General features: G+C 35.4%; 1 protein-coding gene across 1 annotated transcript in view; it reads left to right on the forward strand.

The window, feature by feature from the left end:
- ELP4 (elongator acetyltransferase complex subunit 4) overlaps nt 1-25,856 on the forward strand; it is a 158,684-nt gene that overhangs the window by 33,081 nt on the left and 99,747 nt on the right. Inside the window, exons 4-7 of the mRNA XM_026087747.1 lie at nt 1,212-1,343; nt 8,173-8,312; nt 18,087-18,171; nt 24,390-24,578. Of these exons, the coding sequence (XP_025943532.1) occupies nt 1,212-1,343; nt 8,173-8,312; nt 18,087-18,171; nt 24,390-24,578 (546 nt within the window). The remainder of the gene's footprint in view (nt 1-1,211; nt 1,344-8,172; nt 8,313-18,086; nt 18,172-24,389; nt 24,579-25,856) is intronic.

Here is a 25,856-nt window from a genome sequence, read left to right on the forward strand (position 1 = left end):
ATTATCTTTTTTCCATGTGTATCTGTTTTTTTTACCATGTCTGCCTGTATAAAGCCCTGAAAGTCATTTAGATTTTTATGGTCAGTATCAACTCTACCAATATTCAGGTTGTTCATATGTATCCCATACTTGGTTTGAGATTCTTCATCTAGCAGTTTTGTTTCTTTTATGTCTTCACGCTTAGTATCTTGTAAAAGAGATAGTGGCCGGCTCTATATATTTTTGAGTCCTCGTCATGGTTCTCCCAATAGTCCTTCCTTAATGAAAACTTAGTTTTTCAGGTAAGTCTTGATCTACTTCAAGCAGATACAGGGGAGGCCTGCGCAGAGTTCCTGTGCCCTCCAGCTTACACAGATGGCTGATAAAGACAGGTCAGAAAAGTTGGCAGTGTTTCATTCCTCCGGTAGGTGTAGCAGCACCGTGCATGAAGAATGAATRCTGGGCTTGCAATCCACCCAGTGCTGTTTATGTTTCCAACAGTGCAACAAAGGTGGAAAGCAGAAAGTTAGTAATAAAACATTGTCCCTAATCCAGGTCTTAAGTCAAAGCTACAAATCTACCCATGTGTAATGCCATATTTTTAAAGCTAGAACTGTTTGTATTAGAAACTTTTATCAATTAAAATATTAAATATCTGTATCTTCATTTTACTCCTTTGTTTGTGTTCATGAGTTGTCTGTCATTAGTAGATATCATGCCTGATAGCAGAATATGAGATTCAAACCATCCTGTAACAGTMATTTTCAGCCTGTATCTGTAGACTATTGTGGTCTTTTGACTCCTTCTAAAAGATTTACAAAAGCTAACAAAGAAAAGTAAGCTTATTATCAAATAGTCTTAAATTCATTATGCAGGGCACTTAGCTATTCTCAGAAATTGTTTAGGGGCTCACCTTATGAAAAAAGATTTAAAAAGACCTAATATGGATGCTGCTGCTCAAGATGTTTGTGTAAAGTAGACTGCATGATGTTATATTTCGATTCTGCTTTCTCTTACGATTGTACAGTCCATTTTTCCTGTAATAATAATTAGGTAGTATTTTTCACTCTCAGTAGGACTCAGTCTTTCATATCACTGTTATTTTAATCAAGTGCTGTTACAATTTTACAATATTGAAATAATTCTATTAGCTTGCAGATTTTCTTTGAATAAAAATCTGAATTGCCATTCCTACTGTAGATAGATGTCAGTTTTTCCCTTTTCATCTGTAGGAGCTTCCAGCCCCTTTGCTTGATGATAACTACAGAAATGAATTGGGAGAAGAAGCAACAGCTGCTACGTCTGAAGATTTTCAGGATTCTATGAAGATAGCCTGGCGCTACCAAAATTTACCAAAAATGGAGGTAAAACTTCAGTATTTCATTATTTTTCTCTTGCAGGCAAAATGAATTTGTAAAGCAAGTGCATTTCAATAGAATGTAGACAATAGAACTGCTAATAGACTGTGTGACAGGATTGCCTCCTGAGGGTAAGTTGTCATATATCAATATGCTTCTTGATTACTAGAGATACAGAGAGATGAGGAACACAGCAGTTTACAAGAAATGTAAAACTTAATATAGACAGTAATAATTTAAAAGTAAAAAAAGTTAACATTCCAAAGGATTTTTCAAAGAATATTATTGATTTCAGACAGATTTAAAAAGAATAATTTTGTCACTTACGAACTTCATCCAAATTTAGCTGTACACAAATGATTTGCAGGTTTAATTCACAGTACTTTTTAGATCTCTCTAGTGAAAGTACTGTATTGAAGCAAACTGTTGACTTGCTTATCCATGTGCGTAACAACTAAAGTAAGCACTTGAGATTATAACAGCTTCACTGTCACTAGAAGCTAATCACTGTGAAGGGAGAATACAAGAAACAAGCCTAGTGGTCAGTCTTTCAGAGTTTACAGCTGTTAGTGTTTTGTGAATAATATATCTCCCTAGGCTGGTTACTTTCTTATTTAATCTAGTGACACAATCAACCTTTGTTAAAGTTGCAACATTTTTTTACTATACAGAACAAAAAACTTGTTACATCTATACATTTTAGCATAAATCTTTTATAAATTGAGATTTAGGCATAGTTGTAACTGCCTAGTAAGTTCAGTCATATTCTTAAAAAACATAATTGGAATGTGACAAAATGATCTTATAAGGCTTGGCATGTTTGGTTTTCTGTGAAATTGCACGGACATGGCTATATAGTTGTGTCAGAAAAGACTTATATATGGTGACATGCCAAATCAAACAGCCTCCAGGGTAATCATATAATCTCATCAATTTTATTATTGTGGAGTTTGCTGTGCCACTCTGAACCATCCCCAAAATAAACAGTCTTTTTAAAAAATCTTAACAGAATTCCTAGTACATTGATATAGAAACAATTGCATTTCATTAATAAACACTGTTCTGATGTTCTAACAAACAGAAAAACATATAAATAATCCAGTTAGGTGTGCACTCATCGTCTATTTGTCCAGTAACATAATGTTTTTCTACAATATGTAATGGACTTGTCCTCGATTATTAAGATTAGATTGTGCAATATAGAATAAAACAATCAATGTTTTGTGGGGTATTTTCCTTGTTATTACTGCAGCTTTCTGAATCAGATTATGGTCATTCTTAATACTTGATATACAGTATTTTTGTGTGTGTGTTAAATTTCAAAGAAAAAATGAAAACTTGCAAATAAAATTCTAGTTGTTAAACTATTGTAAAAATTGTTCAGAATGTTATAGCTAGTGAAAAATATTTTTGAAATTGATATTTTTGAATATTTTGGAATGCAGCTATCAGAAATTTTGGTGCTGGCTAAATTAATTTGCTTGCAGAATATGCTCCATTGAGAATAATATCTGATGTAGCCTTGAGCACCCTGGATGATTTAATACACTTAGTAATATCTTTTAATTAATAACTTCAGTTGTGATTTAATTTTTTAATTTTTTTTGGCAGATAGTTTTGTAAAATTAAGTATTCAAGGCGTATTTTCCAAACTCATTGAACTGATAAACTAGTGAGTTTTTAGAAGCTACTGTCAAATAGCTTCAAATATGAAAGGGAGAAAATAGCTTTACTTTTAATTAGAACACTAAACATGTTAGCAGAAAACTTTTCTGTCCAGTGTCTGGCTTCATACAGAGCAAGGAATGCTGAGAAGTCTTGAGAGTATTTTTGCTGCCTAATTTAGTTTTTATTTGTAAGTAATTAATTTTCATTAATTGTTAGGGTTTTCCTTTCCCTTTCATTAGATCTCATATACACTGCTAGGTAGCTAATTTTTTTTATTATCATGCATGATATCTCTATTAGTACTTTTCATGACTATCACAGTTTCTCTTCAGATGTGCATATACCTTATATATCACAAAAAGACAGCTGATTTATAAGAAATCTGTCAGAGTAACACTTGCTTGGTGTGCCTTTGCCAGTTTGTTACTTTCAACTGTAGCAGAGGTTGACTTCATTTAAACTTTTGATTATACGGATAGCCTGTTTTGCAATGCAAGACAGTGATTTTTCCTTTTTTTTTTTTTTTTTGAATGAACTGCTTATGTTCTTGGGGCAATATATAAACTGTCACAGCATGAAATCAATTTTCTGCCTTGATTCATCCTAAATCTGAGATTTCTAGCACATTAGTATTGCAATTAGAAACATTAACAGCAGACGGTAGCATAAAAGCACACTCTGCTCGCTGACAATTTAGTGTATTTCTCCGTGTGCAAACTAGGAATCCAAGAAAGAACAGGCTTGAGCCTACAATCCACTGATAAATTTATCAGATCAACTTAAGAGGAATGGAAAGTCTCTGTTTCACACTCTCCGTGGTCATTCTGCTAAGGCAGATTACTCATGCTTACTTGATTCAGGTAGGCTTTTTGCAAGCTTCCCCACTAAGCCTGGGAATGCAGTACATTGAGGCCTATTCATAGGCTTCTGACATAGACCGAGCTTTTATTGCATGGTGTTTTATTATAGCCAAATCCTAGTCTCCACCCAGTTTGTAGGCACTGTGCTTATTCTTTTGAATCAAGAGAGGTTATCACCTACCTTAATCCATGCAGCAGGGTGGATTAAGGACACCAATGTGCCTCAGGATTCTCAAAGAGGATCCTGGAAACTTCTTGTTTCTTCTTTTTTGCTGTCTTTACTAAACTCTATTGGGCCTCAGTAAGGATTTGCATCTGAAATGGGCAACCTGGAGCTTTTCTCAATGAAGACATCAGATCAAAGTTCAGTTAGTCAAGGCCTTTCTAAAACATTAAGGGGGCTTGGAAGTACACAATGAAAAGATGAGCTCTGGCAGAGATTGCAGTAAAAACATTCTGATCTGTAATCCGGATAAAGAATAGATTATAGGCCAAAGAACAGCCCCTGTTTAAATTGCTTTCAGAATCCTTATTCTATAAAGTTACATTTTACATAAAAAACATTTAGAATTTAGTTTGATAGGTTGTTATGTTTTCTTGTACTTCCTTATGTAAAATGCAGTTGCTGATAAACTGAAGCACAGATTTAGAGAATGCTTTTTCCTTTTTTTATAATAAAAAGGATCTGCCTCTTATGACTAGAAATATATAAGCAGTTTTGCTTCTTTTTTAATTAAAAATTAATGATTTATATTAAAAATAACCAAAAGTTTGCTTTTAGTTTGCTTATTTTTCTGATTTTGCAGGAAAGATATTTTCTATTCTCTGATAACTGGCCAGGACCTGACATCCACTAATCAAATAATTGCAAAATATTTACTCTAAATCAAATTTCTAATTAATTTTAACARTTTAATATATTCTTGGTAAACTGAAGCATGAAATAAAATTGTGGAAATACATAGCATGACTGCTTTCTGAAAGCTGACTAAAAATACATGTCATGTTTGGCATGTCTGTATTCTTTCTTTTTACTGTTGTAGTGCTTATTTTATTAACAAGAACAAGTTTTGTGAAAACCACAAGCTTCATGTAATAATTGGAGTGGGAACTAAAAATTTCCTGGCCAACACACACAAAATAATTATTACTAAGATCCCATTATTGTAATAATTCACTATAACTATTGTCATTCCTGCTTACAGGAAGAATAGCAAATACAGAATAGGAACAGAAGTGGTTCTAAAGAATTTTTCATTGCATACACACATGACCACACTTAGGTTTCAGACAGCTGATAAAATTTATGTATTGGCCTGTTTAAAAGGAAAATCCTTTTATAAAGTGTTTTGAGTTGTTCTAGAACCTACTGAAAAACTTTCAAAAATATTGGGGCAACTCTGGTCATTTTTCAAGAGTAATTCTATACTTTAAGTATAAACAAAATACCATTTCATTTTACCTAAGAATCAGAGCTTCTCTGTTTTTTCAGTCATATTTTTCCATTCATCGTAGACAGTGATGTGATTTCAAAATTGAATAAAGTGTTGCTTAGCAGTATTCCTTGATCACTGCATTTTCATTCTTAGCTACTGGTCAGATTAGAGTTATTTTGTAACAGATACTTTCCTTATTTAAAAACAAGTAATTGATGAATGCGCAAGTAGGTGTGGGGGAGAGTGCCTGTGCATGCATATTTTGTTTAAGGTGCAGAGAGGCAGTTTTAGGAATTGACCCTCGGTTTAAAGAGCAAGCTTCTCAAGTAGGCATTCATTCTGTTGCCATCCTTAGGACCTGCTAGTTTGATTTGAGGGCTGGATTGAAATGAATCATGGCCATTTTGCTGATAGCTAGTAATCTTACTGAGGATTAATCGTGTACCCAGAGAGAGAAAATTATAAAGAATCCATCGACAAGAGGAAGAGAGAAGTCCTGGATCCCTTCTAGCAAGATTCCATTTTATGACGAGGCAGTAAAGCACAGAGCTGGTAGGCTTTTTACTGATGGCCTGCAAACCACTTCTGAAAGTCCTTTGAGTTGGGAGCTTGTTGCCGGGACAGAAAAGAAATGAATTTGTTGATGATAGTGCTAAGGTTGTATTTTTGGGTGTGAAGGAAGGTAAATTCAGAGGGAGGATGGCTCTAAAGAAAATGTTTAACTCTTTTATACAATAACCACATTACCAAGTGCATATTTTTCCAAAGAGGAGGTTTTAAGGGGAAGTATTTGCTTTGGTAATTGATTAGCTCTATGACATATGTATGACTTAAAAGAAAGCACAGAGTTTTTAATTACTCTAGGGCTTTATGTGCATCATCTTGCCTCTGAGCAGGAACTGGCAGCCAAGTTCTTATCCACACAGCTGCCAGAGCTACGTCTAGATAGGATGCTAGAAACATTACGGCCAAGTTAACACTCTCTTCAGCATAACATGCCGTATTATGGTTATCCTGCTTCGGGTACTTGTGCTATGCATTCATCAGGGCCAAGCACAGTCTTAAAGTGAAATGAGGGCACCACATAGCCCTACAGGCCCAAATAATAGACATGACTGGGAGCATGCATGCTATGCAAAGTGTTGCTAAAAGAAGGTAAGCTGCAGTTGCCTTGCCTCTTGCCTTCCTCTACTGCTCCACATACCTGTTCCAAACTACCTCCAAAAGGCTTTCCGTTCTGCATGTGGATATGTTTCTAACATCTCTCTTACCACCTCTTCAGCTCTTACCTTTTCTCTCTCATCTGTTTTTTTTTTTCCACAACTATCAGTGCATTTCATTTTATTTTAAAGCTTTAGCATTTAAGATACAAGGTGGCTCTTGGCTGTTATGAGGGATTCAGCCCAGCAGTAAGTCTTGGAGTTGGGAGAAACAAAAATGACTTAAAAATTTTTTTTGCATGTTCCTGAATTGTGCAATGCGTACTTCAAATGCAGTCCAAACTTTGGGTAGTTGTTCTGAAAATAAACTAGTAGGTGATTTTTCTTTTGACTGCAAAGTTGCTGTGAAATGTCCAGTCCAGCAAATTCTCAGTCCAGGCATCTTACCATTTAGATGTATTGTGGTTTTGATTGCTACCTGTATCATGAAACTTGGTTGGTTATTCTAAATGACCTTTCCTTTTCCTCAAAAGAGTTGGAACAACTGATGAGAGATAATCTGCTCAGGAGTACAGTGGTGTTTGTGCCATAACCTTGAGATCAAGTTTAATTTTACTTTTGTCATCTGTTCTTCCTTTCCAGTGTGTACATTAAAGAATAGCATATAGTGATGTACATTTGTGCCAAGTTATTTCTTTCCCAGGAAGAAGCTAACTTGCCTCTGTCGTTGACTCTTTCTGACTATTCTGTCCATGATAATTTTTTTTAATGGGAGGGGCAGAAGAGATGAACAAAAGGGGTTGTTATATGAAGAGCAAAACCTGTTCACTTCCTCTTTGTTTTATGTACAGAAGATAGCTCCTACATACTGCATAATATAACAATCTAGGGGTTTTTTAATTTTATATCTGTAATTGAAATAATGTTGCAGGTTGCTTGCTTTAAAGTAGAATAAAAATATGCAGAAATTCTTTCTCTGTTTATTTACTAGCGAAATATATTCACAATGTGTAATTCTTGCTTTAGTGTTTATTACAATTTTTGGTAAAGTTTTACATAACCGAATTAAGAGCAGATATCTTTGTTATAATACGTATCTTTATTATAGTAAAACAGGGTTATTGTATTCAATGTGCTTGTAATGCTCAACCTGGTAGTTATTAGAAATAAAAGAAGTTAAAAGTAGTTTTTAACACTTTCCTTTTTCTTACTATTTTCTATTAAAATTAGACGTATGAAGGTACAATGCTATTTTTTATTAATGATCATAAATAAACACAGTGAAACATTTTCAAAAGTCAACTACAGAATGTCTCAGCAGCTCTTGATATATCCCTTAGAGATACTGAAAAATCTGATTGGTAATACAAACACTTCATGGTTTGCACAGTTCATGTATCTTTCTGTCTGAAATTATGTTCATATGCCTAGAGTATGTGCAGAAAAACATTCTTTTAAGTATCTGTCTTGGTGATGCAACCTGGAGCAGTAAGAGTTGAATTCTGCGTGGAAAAAATCACAATATAGAATGTCAGCTGCAGAGCCAGAACTTAGTAGTAACAAATTTTATATTCTTGCTCTACTTAAAGCTTATACCTATGCTGAATATAAAAACCCAGAGATTTCTGTTAGGTGTGTTGCTAGTTAATTTTCTTCTTATGACAAGTAATCATTTAATAGGTTATTGTAATCATTACTGCTGTTTCCACAGGTCAGTCCAACAACATCTGCAAGGTTTGGCCATTATTATGATGTTTCTAAAACAATGTCTTCAGAACTGTTTCAGTCCATAAAATGTCACAGTTTTTTCCTTCCTGAAGAATTATCTTCGCAGCCCACAATAAAAATGTGGTAAGTTGTAATCACATGTGCTTCTGCTGTGTGTTTGGATTTGGTGTGCATATTAGTAGTAAACGATATTTTTTCATTTATGTTTGCTGTGAAAAACCTTTATAATCATAGCCATGTCAGTGCTACATCCCCTGACTGGCTGCAATGCCACCGTGGCACAGAGACTGCTCAGTACACTGACTCCTCAGCTGGGGAGGAAGCAAGTGAGCATTGACAATTGAGGCAGACGTTACTGTGTCAGCCTGGGACCCAGCTGAATATTCACTCCAGCCCTATTGAAGGCTGAGTAGTGGGGTGGGGAAAAACTGTTATTATTTGTCTGTGAACTATTCCCTGAGCTCCGTGCTCCTTCAGCTTTCAGAAATGTGTCACGGGGCATATGAAAGTATCCATACACAGCTTTTAGGGTCAAGAAGATAGGCCAACCTTGACTTAAATAGCTTAGAATACTGTATAATGTTAATTATATGACTTTTACTGCTAACATCTTGCAGCTTCACCTAAGGAAAATACAAAATACTGTAAATATTCAGTACTGACGTGTCTTACACAACAGCCCTAATTCTAGAGAAAGTCATAAAACTCTTCTCTGAACTAATAACTYATTATAGTTCATGTCTATCAGTAATGAATTAAGGAAGACCACAAGAAAAAGAGTGACAGCAGCGAAGGCTCATATTAGCCTGTGCCACACGTCCGTTGTATCTTTCTTGGAGACATTTCAAGTCAAGTCAAATGTCAGATACAGACTAGCAATCTCTTTGTTCGGCCCAGTCGCTTTATCTATATAATATCTAGGTTTTACAGATCCCAATGTATAGGGCCAACCCCAAGAAGTAGTACAGGATGCTTTTTTGTAATTGATTTTAATTACAGTACACTCTAATAGAAAAACTGAGATTCATGAAAGAAATGCAGTATGAAGCACCTTTCTTAGAACTGTAGACAAGCAAAAGCCAAGTCTCCTTGTTATTTTTTTCAGCATTACACAGTCAGATATCATTGGTCTAATTCAGTAAGGCTATGTTGTTAAAAAAGCGATTTATACACTTTTAGGAGAAAGAATCAAATATAAAATCCATTTTCTGTGGTCAGTATTTGAACCAACTTTACATATGTTATGTATAATTTTTTTTTCAGTAGCAGGGCCACAGAAGATAGATACAGGAATATTTGACTGATAGGTAGCAAGTGCTTATATTGTTATGAAGCAAATTAACTCCACTTCTGTCTTCTCTCTACAATTAACCAGCTAGCTAGAATGTCTGATGACTTTGGGTTTAATTCTGCTAACTGTATGGCTGAGAAATATTTATATGTTTTACTTAGAGGAAGGGTGAGCCCATTCAAGATTTGACAAAAAAGATCGTTTTATTTTGAGCAAAAATAGATGCAAGTAAAGTAAATGTTCCAGTCTACCTGTGAATAACTGAGCAGACCCTAGAAAGAAATAAGCCTGATAAATAACAGCTTTGGGAGACTTAAATATAATCACACACTGGAATTTCTTTGGATAGCAACTCTTAAAATGAAGATCAAAATATTTAAGTGTTGAGAAGAAAAGATTTAAACTGTGAGACTGAGATTTTTAATAATGGGGGGTTTGTTGTTGTATTTGGGCAAAGAGGTGGTGGGAGCTGAGTCACAAACTGGAACCCATTAACAGAGTTTGGTTTTACAGGGAGTAGATTTTGAACAGAAGGATACCTAACAACAAAGAAGAATAGGAAGAACCTGTTCTGTAGTTGGATTAGTGTGTAGATAAAGAGAAGATTTCAGTCTTCAAAATGAAATTCTCTTAATATACAGAATCCATAAAATCACAATCACTAAAGGCAATAGCAGAAGGGAATGAAAAGCAACCAATATATATTTGCTCTAAAATTTCCTTTATTTCTTTCTAGACAGAAAATCTGCAATAACCTCAAGTAATTACTTGGATGATTAAAAGTTGTTCAAAGATAACCCTTAAACCGTATTCATGTTTCAAAATTTAGTGAAATTTTTTTTTTTGTTTTTTAATTTATGCTTGATTTGGCCTTGTAGCCATGTAGCAAATTCTTTAAAAACAAAGTCTATTTACTTAAAGGAGTGGAAGCACAGCATTTTTCTCTTAGTGACTGGTAACAAGGAATAGTATGAATAAAATTGCTTGGGAAATCCAACTGCACTGAGCTTAGATTAAAAACAAACTCGTATGTATAGTATAGGAAACGGACTTTAAGCTTAATGCATTTGATTTTATAAGCTTTCCTTGCCTCTGATGTTTTCCTCCTTCTTTCTCTATAGAGAAATGGAAGATTTAAGCATCCAGTTAGTACAGTCTGTCACTTTTGAGGCACATTTAAAAAACAGAGTGAATTAGAATTCTAACTTCCATTCATTGGTGTTGTGTAATTGGAGTTCTTTAAACTCAAAAATTCCTTCTCCCAATACTCTTGCTCCCCAAACTGGTGGTGTACGTAGCATAGTTAGTATCAGCAAATAGAAATACCCAGCTTACCTAAGGAAAGAACAGGTTAGAAAATGCATGAATATTTTCAAATTTCAAGTTCATCCTGTAAAACATAAAGTATGGTCAAAGAAGTTCCACACAGTCAAAAAGGCCAAAATGCTGCCTGTCTTTAAGGAGAGGTGAGGGAGAAGGCATTTATGGGATAATATCAGTGCTCTGAAAAATTTTGGAAAAAAAAAATATAATCTATTTTTAAGCTTCTAGGAGAGTTTCACCCAGTGCAATGTTTCCTTTGTTTGCTTATGAGTATTCAACTGAGATAGAGTCAAAAGACTAAAACAAAACAGGAGATACTCTGCATCGATGAAGTCTGCTATCATGGCAAAGGAGGAATATAGGCTGGTTTAACAGTTTCGTTTTTGTCAAATCCATGTTGATTGTCAAATCCTTATCTTCTAAATAAGCTGTCATTGAGTCATAGTTGAAATTGAATGAAATATCAGGCTTTATCCCAATATTGGGTCTGGTACTAATCAGCAGCTCGATAAATGTCCTGATATCTTTATTGCAGTCGTGAAGCATGTCAAGTTTGGCAAAGAGTAGAAGGGATAATTGCATACATTTAGAAGATAGAATTAGAATTCAAAAAGATTTAGGTCAGCGGTCTGAACTAAATTATATACAATTCAGGAAAGACGTGCAGAATACCATACTAGTAAGAATAGTTAATTGAACAAATGAAATGGTGTAGCAGTTCTCCAGAAAAAGATCAAGGGAGTTACAAAATGTCTTGAACATAAAATATATTAGCAGCGTTGAGTGATCTGTGCTACCAAAAAGTATAATTTAAAACGTACGGAGGTGATAAACTGAAATTTCATGTAGAAGATGTATAAAGTACTTCTGTTTTGCTCAACCATAATAAGGTTGTCCAGGTTTAGATACTATCCTTCAAGAAAACTGTGCATCAGTTAGAGAAGGTTGTGAATATACATATTGGTTTAGGACTAGGATGTATGGCCTGTGAGGCAAGAATGGGAGCTGTTTAGACAAAGCTGAGTGGAATTTTGATAACAGTCTTCAAGTAGGACAAGCAGGAATAGGTTACAGTAAACTGTAGCAGTGGAAATGTAGACTGGACATAAGGAGATATTTTTCTAATGATAAGCACTGGAAGAAGTTGCCTTGCAGACACAGGTTGGGACTATTGTAGAGTCTCCATCAGTGAAGATTTCTAAGGACAAGTTAGGTAAATATCTGTCAGAGATGATTTAGATATAGTTTATCTTGCCTTGGGGCAGGAAGATAGACTAGCTGACCTCTTGAGGTCCCTTTCATCCCTATCTTCTGTGATTCTTTAATACACATTAGTCATAGTGTATTAAATCCTAAACTAAGCAGGAATGTTACCAATTATTTCACTGCTCTCAAAATGCTTTTATAGAAATCCAGCAAGCTTGTACAGTATTTTTGCAAACGTGAAATTCTGAAGGAAGCATTCCTTTTTTGAGGAGCTAAGGCAAGGGGCTCTGAATTGTATAAATCTCACAATCCTGTCTGGGTCATTTCATTTAAGAAAGTTTAAGAAAGGGGAGGGAAAGGATATTATTTTGTTGTCACTACTATTTGGGAAGTGAATGCAATGCTTCTGACTTCTAAAGCTAACTTCAGTATATCATAGGCTGGTGAAAAATCCTGTTCTCATTAACTAAGCGATGATTTAAAAGAAAGTAATATTATAGTCATAGTTAACCCTGCTAGTAGAAGTCAGCAATTTGCATTAGACCTAATCTTTGGTTGCCTGAAGGTCTCACTGAAGAGAGTTTGAGCTAACCTCTTTTACCCTATCTTCCAGTGACTAGGAACATGGATGTGGCTAGTTATCATCTGTCAACTGAGGAGATATAATTTCTTACACATAAGGTTCTCTGACTATGGTCTTAGATGAAATATCTGGTAGTGTAATGCTTATTACCTACAGAGCATTTTGAGACCTCTGTGATCTATTAGGCTGTCAGTAGCTCAAAAAAGTATTGATTGGAATGAACCTAGAAAATTGTTACAAATATGACTTGAGATTCAGAAAACCTCTGAAATACCATTTTTAAAAATTCAATTTGTTTATCAAAAGAAGATTGACAGAAAATGTGTTATGATCTATAAATCTCTGTTTAAAGAAAAATCATTTCTGGTAGTAGAAATTGTATCTTTAATGTGTCAGAAAGACATATAATAAAATCCAGTGACTGATAGCTGACATTATACAAAGCATTTTCAAAATAAGGATGCATTTTTAAGAAAGAGGATAGTTCATTATTGAAACAATTTACATAATAGGTTATGTATTATGGGATGTCTTTTAAAGATTTCATGACTTTCTAAAGGATATGCTTTGTAAGATATGTATCAATAAAGACATTTCTGAGTGAAATTTTCTCTTAAATCATGTAGGAGTGCAGACTGAAGCCACTGGTCTGTTTTAAATCAAAGGATATTACTAATACAGAGGTATAGGAGGAAGTGGATACTGATGGGTTTATCTAGTGTATAATTTTCCATGCCTAAATGGTATTGTTGCTGCTGGATGACACCATTTTATAGTATCTGAAATTGCAAAAAAATGCAGAATTAGAGAAAAAAAAAGAGAGAGAGGGAGAGATGAAAACTTTCCCCTCTTCTCAAAATGCTTGCTCATTATTTTAGCTAAAATGATCCTTTCTACGTATTTGTAATGTAACAGAGCACAACATGCTGTAAGTTCAAGCTGATATAAATTGTTATAATCCTGTAACTGCAGCTATTGCACAGGCATCTGAAATTATGTAGTCACCATGGAAAGTGTACCTAATCCAACATACACATTCTACACTGAGGTTGTAAGCTATATGTTCTGCTTTGGCTAAGCTAGTACTTGTAAAGAAAGGTTTAGAAGTGTTGTCTTTTTTTGTTTATTTCTTCTGTTTCCATGATACAGACAGACTACCTTTAGCTGTTGTGAATGTTCCTCAAAGAAGGTACACTTAAGCTGTAACTGATTAGAAGCATCTAGGATTCACCTTGTTGACCAGCCTTCCTTTTCCCTTTATTTTTCAAATAGTGTTGTGACTAACTTTGGAGTTCTTAGATACCATTTTTCCTTCTTGCAGTTTGGAACAGTTCTCCGCCTCCACCCTTCTGTTGGTTGGGAAAGGATGGGGAACAAGAGGAGCAATGTTTTGCTCTCCTTTCCTTTCACAGCTTGGGGATGTAATGACAAAGAACAGATTGTGTGAATAAAGCAGAATATAAAAGAAAAGCAATGTAGCCCATTTTCCTGTACAACTTATGCTCTCCAGATGGAAATGGAGAGTTTTATGAACATAAATTTTGTGACACTTTGAAAACAATGCTATATGTATTAATGAGCAGGGTCCTTTGTAGTAATGTTTTGTGGCATAGGAGCCATGTATTTGTGAAAAGGACCAAATCATCTGGGTGTTTCTAATTCTCTAACATCACATTAACAAACCTATTTTATTTAGCATGTTCTTCAGTGAGGTAACTGTCTCTGTAGCTCACGTCTGTTGCGTGATAATTACAGTTCATTTTGCATTAATTTTTACAGTTAATTTTTACAGTAATTTTGCAGAATCTGAGATGGAGAGGCTTTGTTTGGACCAGAAACTCCCGAGCATATAGCTTCCTTATGGACTTGTAAAGAGAGGAAGTTCTTCAATTGACTGGTTAGACAGAACTAGGTTATTGACTGGCCTTTTGCTTTGCAATTACAGAAAGACCAGATCTGGAGGTCTTAGACATCATTTGTTCACCTTAAGTTTGGAGTAGTTCTTTCTTTTCTTTCCAGTGTGGTCGTGTGCGTGTGTGTGTTTTCTTTGGAGGAGGTAGACAAGGAGTATTATATCTGCTCTCCTTTCTGTAGTTCTGGTACCTAGCGGCTAAATTAGACTACAGGGCTCCCTTTTGGATAATCACTYAAGATGGGTGGAAGTTCATTGCCCTACGATAAACTTTAATTGAAAACAGATTGGGAAGTCTGTTTTCCTAAAGGAAGTAGTAAACATGAATGAGTGTTTCATGCCAGAAGAAGGCATCAACCTTCTCTTTCTTACCTCATTAATTTTTGTATTAGGGAAGGGTAGTTGTGTCCTACCCTAATGCTGGGACCAAGCTAACTGGGCTGTGGAGCTGACAGCAACTGTTTTTCAGTTGCTAGGATTCTGGTGCCCTTTTTGTTGCATTTGTAAAACTGGTACTTAACAGGAAGGCAAAAATATCCGCTGTGATAACTGTGCATCACAGAAGAGAGTTGCTTTCTGCCCCCTACTTTACTTCTGTCGTGGTTGTTCAGTTGTAGTTACCAATTACCAGTCCTTTTTTGAAAAAGGAATAAATTTATGTAGTATCTAGATTTACAGATAAATTTAGATAAAACAGGTTTAACTGTCTTTCCTAATGGGGTCTCCTTATACATAATAAGGCTATTTGTCATACCCTTGATAACCTAACCTTTGTTAAATGCTTAGAAACCATCAATAGGGAAGTCAGAGGCTCTGTTGTAACCAGGTTACCTCCTGCTTTATCCGTTACTAAATTGCTAAACAAAAAAAGGGTAAAGAAGGAATTGTTTAAACTCATTATCAGAATTAGTGTTTGGTAACAAAGACAAAAAAAGACTAGAAATTAGAAAATCAAAAATACCTTGTTTCCTTCCTTAAATATTATGACAAACATTGCCAGAAGAGTAATACAACTTGTTTTTAGCAACAGTGTTTCAGCAATATTTTACATGTCCTTATTTACGTAGCGTGGTTCAAATTCAAGTAAACCATTAATATTTTAGCCAGAAGCCAAAGAGTATCTTTTCTTACATTCAAAAGCAATCTATAGGCATTACATTAAGGTTTTTTCTTGATCTCTTCCATTGCTTCAAATCTTCTTCTAATAGGTTAATTTAAGAAATGTTCTCTTCTTAATTTTGGGACTCTCTAATTCTGATAAAGGTTTAAGTATTTTATTCTTTTATCCATTTTTAAAAGCAATTTAGTAACAAATCAGGAGTTAGCAAGTATCATGGTTGAAATGTGTTCTCTGACTTCCCTATGGATAGCACTGTAATACTTATGAGCAAAATAAGTGGGTAGATCCTTTCTTGAAAACAGACTGTTYCTTTCCAGTTACATTATGAATTACAACTATAATTCTTTATATTCATACACAAAATTGAAAATCTACATTGTGGTGACAAAAGCCACAGTTGTCTTGTATTGTTTTGCATACTGTGTTCCTAGATGTGGCTACAAGTTGCAAATGCCTTCCTAATATTGGTGAGTAGTAGTTTCTATCTTTTCCGAAAGGATAAAGGAATATCCAAAAAGGTACACTAATGCTTCTGGTTATTTTGAAGTGCTGCTGAGCATTGAGGATTGTGTGTGTTGCCAGTATGTGAAGTCAATGACATGGAGGGGTGAAAGATTTTGGTTAGCATGGAGGCTAAAGCCCATTTTTCCCCCCGTCGCCCCAAATCAACAACTTCAAGATAGTACAGATATAATATTTAAAACAACTATTTCCTTTCTGTTTGCGATGCTGTTTTTTTTTTTTTTTGTATAGCAGTGCAAGCTTTATGCATCGTGTGTCATATTGAGATATATATTGCCAGGTATTTCCATCTATGAATTTCATAGGTAGTATTAAAATATTAAGGTACCTGAGTTTAACCAGTAACCTTCTAAGGGATGAAAACAAATAAAACAAATAGATTGAGTTTCATTTTGAGCTCTTCCATCTATTTATATTTGAGAACATTTCATCTGTTAATGTTTTCTGACATTGAGCATTTCAAATCTTGAAATTATTATGAATATATAACTATTTTGATTTTGTTATAGACTTTGCTGACTTAAATACATCTTTGGGGGAGGAGTTGATACTGTTTTCTTGTATAAATGTAGAATTCTAAGTTAAAGCAATGGTGTAAAAGACAGATGTTTGTAACTCTTAAATGCTTCCCAGAAAATTTGTTTTCTCTCCTGTACAAAATTATGAAGCAAGCTTAATTGTATTTATTCAGGTGTGCATTAGTAAAATACCTTAAAATAACATTTTTGGCTTATGCTAAAGTACAGGAATAGTCTCATTACTGTTATCAGACAAGATATATGAAATGACTGCAGCAACTAAGAATAATTTTAGAGGTAAAATCTTCAAAAGAGCCTGTCATATTTTCAAGACATACATGAGTCCACAACATTGATGGTAATTAGTGAGGCCAGAAGAAAATGCTGAAGATAGGAAATATAGAAGGGCTTCTTAAACTTTTGGCTGCAGTGAGAAACTTGCATCATGTCAAGATCCTCAAGTCAGTGTGYTTTATGGGATTTTAGAAACTAGTATGACTCTTCTGAAAGTAGACAGCTGGCTTAAAGTAAAGACTGGGACTTACTGTTTAGTATACGTTGTCCGGTTGAGCGGAGAGCATGGCTGGGATGGGTATCCGAACTGCACTAGAAGTGCAGGAATTGGTGCATTACATTCTAAGACCTCGAGGAGAGGGTTTGCTGGATTTTCAATTTATTTTAAATCTGTCTAAATGCTTTTTTAGGTACCAGTGTGCTTTTTAAAAAATTTCATGAGATATTTTCTAGATAATATATAAAAATTAGCTATACCTCACAGTTCTGCTGTCATGCAAATAAAGCAGCATGAATACCTATAGTGTATGGATACAAAATGGAATTGTAGTGTACTAGAATGTATTTTAAGCTCTGTAATGATAAGAAAAAAAGTATTAATAAAATAAAGGAAAATATGCTAAATGAATTTTTTAATCTTAAATGGAGCGATTAGCTGGTTTTATTCTTCAGTCCCTGATTATAGCAGATGTATGTAGGAAAATTGTAAATAATAGAAAATTGACTGTGTTCATCAGGGCATTGGCTAGGTGTACTTGGAATAACAGTTGGGTAACTGTGTCAATTATAGATGATTAATACTGTGTAGTTGTTTCATCTTTAAGTTGCTACACTAAATCATTACTTTTCTCAAAGTAATGAAGCCTGACATAATTAAGTTATCTTAATCTCTAGAGGTTTTACCTTTCACAAAATGTCTGGGCACTGAACTAGTTAACATCACAACTGCTTTTAATATCTACTTTGTTCAACGAGGGTTTTTTTTTCCCCTTCTATGACACTTTCTTCAATACAACCCTTTCAGACAGAAAGCTGCATCTGTTTAATTTGTTTATTCTTAATTCAGCTATTAGAGACGTATAGGAGAGTATTAAAATGTGTTATTAAACTTTTTCTTCTTACCACCAGTAATATGAACTGTGGTTATGCAAGGCTGCTTCAGTCCATTCAGAAGATCATTTATCAGGAAGGATTTGATGGCTCTCATCCCCAGGTACTGGACACCTTCATACTCTTCTATAACCCTGTAACTAGTGTTGTTTTCACAGTTCTCTGGGGTGGCACATGAAGGTCTTGGACAAATTAACAAGGAACAAGCTGTTTCTAAGCACTGCTAAAGTAAACAAGAAAAGTAAATAGAGAGTGGGGTTCATATGTTAATGTGCATTTGGAGCTTTTACGTATTTTTTAACAGATATGCAGGGGAAATGAGAAAGAACTGTAAGACAACATTATAAAAATGCATACTCTGTGCAATTAGTGAATAAACTGGCTTGCCAAATATAATGAAATCAGGCARAACACGTTTTCCCCTAAAGGTATTTTTTTCAAATCATTGTTATAGCAATAATGTGCTCAAGACTCTTGAGATTAAACATTTAATCCTAAGCATTCAGATTTTTTTCAATGTTGTGATAGCTGGAGTGAATTTTTTAATGAATTAAATGGTGTGCATCTTTATGTAGCAAGTACTGAAATGCAGTTAAAAAAAATAAAAATGTTATTTCAACTTACATATCAAAGTGGCTTACCAGACTTTTAAGGATCTCTTTAATATTCGTAAACCATAGAGTCGGTAATAAAAACATTTTAAGTGTGAAAAGGTAGGATGAAAATCTTTTTCTAAGTTGAGCTGTGCTCAATCTGTTATTCTTTCTCATATTCAATAGTATGTGACTCCTTTGGAGTTTATCTAAATAAAAAAAAAATCATGCATATTGATGCTTAATTGATAGGTAATTATCCTTATTGTAGAAATGTTACGCCAGAGCTTAATTAGTATAGGTCCTGGAGAACGTCAAACACTATAACAAAGATCGTATGCTATTAGTAGCTGAATATCTGAAAAATCATTTTTGTGGGGAAGATAACGCTAGAGTGTATGCTTTCCTGTCCAACAGTGTATCTCAGAAAGTTTCCCTGCACAGAACGCTTATGTATAAATGGAGGTTATTTTTGCTGAGTTTCTGGTCCCTGCTGAGACCAGTGGGCAAGCTTGTCCCCCCTTTGGTGGCAGGGCCAGTCTGGAGAAGTGAGCTGGTGCCTGACAGGTGCTGCTGCCCTCTCCCACGCTGCAGTAACCGTGGCAATAGGCATGTCCCCACGGCTGCCGCTCACTCCTGCGGCACCGCACCGCGACAGGCCCTGGGTGAGGGGAGCGGGAACGGGCGCCCTGCGAACCCGCAGCCAGCAAATCACCTGCTACTGCCGGCCCTGTTTGCCTTGCGAGGCAGAGCTGACGGGGAAGTGGCACCTTGGAACATGCCCGAGATGTTTCTTTGTATGTAAGACGAAATAAAGATTGGTCGAATCTAACATTATTGGTGTTTTGCTGCAAACAAGGAAAAAATAAGCATCATGGATAGTTATTTTCTGTAATTGTTCATTGTTGCAAAACATCTTATTAGTGTCAATAAAGCAAAACCAGAACTTTAACACAGACAAATTTAAAAGTATACATTTGCTAGAAATTATACTAAATGAAGTAGATGAGTTTTTGAGGTGAAACTTCAAGTTTGAAAAAGAGCTCTTTTGCAAGTCAGCTTATCTATCTAGAGAGCCATGAGACCTTGCACAGTTGTCTCTGTTTAAAGGAAGATGATGCACATGATTTCCTGGAGTGATATCGGGGGGGGGTTGTTTTGTTTTGTTTTGTTTTGTTTTAGGATTTCTCTTCTCCCCATGCATCATCTGACTTCAAATACTCAAATTTTGTACATTTAAAAGTTGTATATAATACAGAACTCTTAAAAATTATGTCCAGAGCTGAATGTAATTACGGCCCAGAATATGCTTTGGATCTCTTTATCTCCCAAATCTATGGGAAATTCGTCTCTCTCTGTGCTCCCATACCTCCTTCTATTCCCAGAGCTTGCAAAGTCCTTCGGGAGTAACCAAATAGAAAGTTAGTAGACTATAGACCAGCCTGCATCYTTCTGGACCTGTCTCCTTTCCTATAGGTAATAAAAACGCAAGCTTCTGAGAAGTTTGTGCATGTATGCTCTTCCATCCGAAATAATCCCCTCCCCTTGGAGGGGGCATATTGGCAGTGGCTTTCATGAAGCTGGGAGAAAACTGCAAGGGCCAAATGGTAGCAGGGAGGTACCGATCTTTCAGGAGATTTACTTACTGACTTTAAGTAGATCACTAATGGCCACCTGTGAGCGGCAGAAGCTGATGCCATTCAGGCTTCATTTTTCGTACTGCGAAGTACAAACCTTGGAGAATTACTAGATTCTGCTGTTTGTTGCTGGTTGGGTCTGGATTCAAAGGAAAAGTTTAGCCTGGTTGATAAAAACCTTTGGACATTTTGGCTACTTTCACATCAGCACAAAAYGATACTTAGACTTACGACTCCTTTTTCTTGGCTCCTCTTTATGTAATACCAGTATTTTAAGAGGAGTCTGGAGGAAAGTGATTAGAGCGTGACTCAGCCCAGCTGCTGGTGGGTTCTACCGAGGTGGGGAAATGAGTGAAAGCTACCATTACAGGCTTAGTGGACCTCTGATAAAACAGTCAGGCATCTCTGGTGCCAGATATGTTTGGTTAACGTTAGTGTTTTATAGGATCTTCCACCATCTGTTGTTGCCATCCTAGATAAATATTTTTTGACTGTCCTCCATGGCATTGTGGTCCTTGAGACAGTAATTCATGTTTTTGGTATTCGGCTGAGCCCTGCAAAATAGTTTGGTTGAAGTTAACCAAAGCAGTAACCTATTTGTTGGCACTGACTTGAACAACTTTGCCAAGAGCTATTTGGAAATTCAGGGCCTGAATCACCTATAACTTACAAATGCAAGCTTCACTTTTACATCATTTTTAAAACCTCCCATTAACTATCTGCTGCTCAGTCCTTTAGTTTCAGTCTCTTAAAAGTTGAGCTCCTTTATAATTTGAGCACAGTTTTAAGTTGGGAATAGTGCCTGTTTTTTCAGAATTATTTTATTTTTTTGCATTTGACTTTTTTTAATTCTTCATAATCATAATCCTTGCAGCCAAAGCAATCCTTGTTACAAAAATTACAGGAAAAGGGTAAAAAAGAAAATCATTAATCCAAAATAATATGAGTGTAAAAGACCAAGTAATGCAGCATATTTAAAATTGTTATCCTGCTCTCTTCTGCAGGCTTGTTGTTACAGAATATTAGACTTCTGCTGTTCTTATATTTGAGTTATGGAATAAACAGTTTGTCAGGGCCCTGAGGGCGCTAATAGGCCTGAATGGCCCTGACACAGTTATCCTCATGGAAATTCTGTTACTGACTGAAACAAACAACAGTACTTCTGATACTGACATAGCTTTATCTTTCACAGCTCTTTGTTTGATGAATATTATACTGTGAAACAAGCATCTCTCATCCTTCTATCCAGTGAGAGCTGATTTTATGATACAGTTTTGTCTCTGTGTTTGTAAATTGTTCTTCCTGATGTCCTTTGTGAGAAAAAATATTTTTCTCCTTACAAAAGTTTAAAGAAACTTAGTTCAGAGAGTACCTATGTTCAGTTTATGTATGCTTGCTCTGAAACTAGGAAATACTGGCACATTTTATCTGTACTATATAGTGGGTAGTCAATCCACTATATCTGCATAAAATAATTTTTTCAGCTCCTGTTTCTTGTAGCATTGTTTAAACAGACACCCATAAATCCTTAAATCCATAAATCATTAAATCTACTCTGATTAGAAGTCAATAAAGGATACTAGAATAGATTCCACTTTTCCAGTTAAAGCTCTACAACATCGTGGCCTAGCTAATACCAGACAGACAAGTCAGATTTTGTCATATTTTCCTGTACTGTTATCTTGATGTTATACTGTATTGCAAAAAGTTAATTTCACATATGTAAAGCCTGTAAAGCCTAGGAGAATAAAGAATGGCCAGAACTAAAACATATATTGCTTTCAGAAAGATTGTAAAAGAACTGGCAGATCAGTTCACTGTGTAAGCCATGAGAGCTGGATAAACAGAGAAGCATGGGGTACTGAGTTGCACAACTGAGGCTCTGTCTMCCCAGTACGGACAAGGAAGTCTTTACAAGAGCGGCATCTTGCCTTGTCAGAACCTTTCCTCCGGCCTTGCAGAGCAGCTGTGTGATGTGTTGTGCTTGATAGCTGCTCTTCATTCCAGCTGCAATTCAGCATGGTGGAAATGGGTATCTGTAGTTTATCAAAGCACTTCATTGTAATGAAAAGTACCGTATAAATGTGAGTTGCTATTTATGTAAGCTAGTATTTTATATAGAAAATTTAGATAAATATTCAGGCAGAAGATGTTGAAGAGATCAACTGACGTCTTTCATTTCAGTGAAAAAAAAGCCTAATGCAAAATTAAGAGAATATTTGCTTTGGGTATAACTTAGGAAGCATCTGGGAATGCATTTATTTGTGTGGGTGCAAAGCATATTAACAAACATTTTCCTCTAGTGACCACGCAAAATAATTTTTTTATCTAGCACCTTTTGTCCTTTCCAGCTCATTGCTGTGCAAAAAGTGAATTTTAGCTTTATTTTCTCATATAACTTCAGCATGTAAATTGGAAATCTGAAAGTCACATTTGCCGTAAAGAATTGTACTTGCTAGTTCTGCATGTAAGTAGTTAGACCATGCCAACCCTACAAAGTACAACTATCCTAGCTCATCGCAGCTCTCCTTGCTTTATATCACTGTGCCAGCAGAAGCGCTGGTGTGGTCGCAGCTGTGCCAGCAAAAGAGAGCTTTTGTCAGCTTAGTTTTTGTCATTTAGTGAGATGGTTTAACTGTGCTGAGAAAAACTTCCTTTTATTGGTTTTGCAGTCAGAGCAATACAGGCAAACTGCGGATACTCTGTAGTATGGACAGATGGCCTAAGACTGATGTAAGGCAAGAAAAAAAAGTCAGGGAAAATGTCTTCCCCTGTATTTGCCTTTTTTCACCATTTGTAAGTAACTGATCTTTCTCTTGCAAAAGTACAACTGCAATGTACTTTTAACATAAACATTCAGTAAAAAGAATGTTTACCCTTTGACTCTTGGAATATTTAAGAAATAGTGTTGCACACATGAATTATGCGAGAAGTGCTCTTTTATCTGGCCATTATTTTAAATTTTAACCCTGAACCCTAAGAAAGTATTGATCACCTTCTACAAGAAGTCTTTCAACAAGAGTACTTACCATTTTTCTCTCAGCTGTTGATAGCAAATATACTTAAAATCTTTCTAGATCACCAGGAAAGATCATACCAAATTAGTAGAAATGAGATTTATGATCATGAAAGATGACACTTGAGTGTGCATAAACAAATTACAACTCTGGCTTCATAGTCTGCCGCATCAGAACTGGGGCTTTATCTTAGGCGCTGTTGTGTTGGATGGTGTTCTGACAGCGTAGCACAGGGCAGCGCACAGTCTTTAGATAGGTAATATAAGGCCATTTAGGATTTTACATGCTAAAAGAGCTTAAATTCTAGTACCCCGTAGTGAACTAATGCAGATTCAGAAATACTGGTATCAAGGACTTTCCTTTGGAAACAGTCTGCCAGTCAATGTCTTCATGAGAGTTGTTTCTTGATTGCTGTGGATAAACCTTTGTTCATTAGGTGATAGGAGTTGACAGGAATTTACTTGATAAACAGATTTTTATGGGGGCTTCTAAAGCAGTGACGTGGTCATGCGTCAGTGAGGAAGGCCACCAACCGTGGTCATTTAGTAGTAGTAGGAAGAGTGAAAGGGAAGTGAACAGGTAGAAAGGTCAGGGTATAAAAGTGCACAGTGAGAAAGTTAAAAATAGAGGGAAGAGTTATAGTTGTGTTTGTATTACTCTCAGGCCCTTCCAACCTTAAATATTTTGGGGAGAAAAGATTCTTTTACATGTTTTTTAAGGCAGTGATGGAGAAGGGAGAGGACATGAAAAATCATAATTTTTCCTTGTATTTTCAGTTAAAATGTATTTACACTTAATTGGTTAGTTTTCTAAAATGCAAATTAGTTTGCCTTATTTCCATGCTATCTATTGCACTTGCTAATCTAGCATAGCATGTTACCCAGTCAGTGGAAAATATCCCATTGCAGTTGTAATTTTTATCAAGATTCTCTGAGATTAAGCTATGATAATTTATTTAATTATTATGGATCTGAATTCTATAAATTGGAGGGGGTTTTAAATGATATATTACGTAAGGTTTTTCTCTTGATGTTTGAAAAATAACAAGTGGCTGTTTTGCTTTTCTTTCAATAGAAAAAACAAAAAAATATTTTGCGGATAGGAATTCAGAGTCTGGGTGCCATGTTGTGGGGTGATGACATTTGTAGCACTGATAATCCCGAAGACAGTCACAGTCTTACGAAATTTCTCTATGTTCTCCGTGGCCTCCTCAGAAAATCTTTGTCAGCCTGCCTCATCACAGTGCCTGCTCATCTTATCCAGGTAGGAATGCTGTCTTTGCTGTATTTCATAGTTTGCGCTACGTGAGTTAACAAAAGCTCATAAAGATGGTAAGAAAATAAATCCAATTTTTGGCATTCTGAAAACTTTTTTTGTTCTAAGGGTAAAGGTAAAACATAACTTCTCTGTATTCTTTCTATACTTTTGTGGGACTGTCTTGTGCTGCAAAATCTAGCAGGACCTAAGCTTAAAACCATTTGAAATACAGTTGTTCCTTCTGTGGGTCTTAGTCTGTTTTAAAAGAGATTAAAATTTCAGAAACTATTAAAAAAAAAAAGAGAGAGAATCCTTTTCTGATTCTTTTTTTAAACAGCCAACATCCCTACCCACTTTTCCACTGGCTTCAGAATGCAGTTTGGGTCTCGATAGAAGAYATTTTTGTCCCCTGACTTAAATTGTCGCGTTCATCATGATAATGACTAATCTTGTCTTTAAAGCCAGGAACTGAGAGATATACATTTAYGCTTTAATTCAGACGTGCCTCTTTGTTGAGACCAGGGATAAATCAATTATGGTATGAGAGTAATTTTCCCAACTGTAAAATCAAAAGCTGCTAACAACAGCTTTCCTGAGAGTATATAAAGTCTAAAATTTGTCTTTTGGAAATCAACTTTTTTAGTAAAAGGAAAAATGTAAATACTCTTTTCTCTGCAAGTGGTAATGTGACTTATAAAAGCAAAATTATTAGTCGAAATGAACAGAGAACCTATGATTTTAGGTATTGATTTGATTACAATAAAAAAGTATTGGATGAAACCTCATTATGCAAAATCTTTTCATAGTGGATGAGAGTCTTTCGTCATCCTCACATATATATTGCATTTTGTAAAGGTGTTTGAATATCTGCAAATGTGATTTATCTAGATACCTGACTCCCTTATTACTTCTAAAATACAGAGAGGAACTTGATTTTCTTATTTCACCATTGGGATCCAAAGTATGAATATTCCTTTTGAAAATATCTTTCAGTGCAAACTTCAGTCTCCTTACTTAACTTTTTTTAATATAAGCTGACATTATTCCTTCAGAAAGGTTGATAGCAAAATTTAATGCAATTAATATAACTTGTGAATGTAAAACTAGCTTGCACCTTTTTGCAGATTGGAATTACCAGTTTCTAACTGGAATGTACAGTCTGTTTCACTGTATTCTTATTGGTAAACTATGTCAGTAAAAGAGATGATCATATTTTAGAGACGAACCCTAGAAGTATCTCTGGAGCAGATTTCTAGGAAAAAATAGACTAAAGGATAAAGTTTT

Source organism: Apteryx rowi, unplaced genomic scaffold, assembly GCF_003343035.1.
Source record: "Apteryx rowi isolate R43461 unplaced genomic scaffold, aptRow1 scaffold_73, whole genome shotgun sequence".
Classification (NCBI taxonomy): Eukaryota; Metazoa; Chordata; class Aves; order Apterygiformes; family Apterygidae; genus Apteryx; species Apteryx rowi.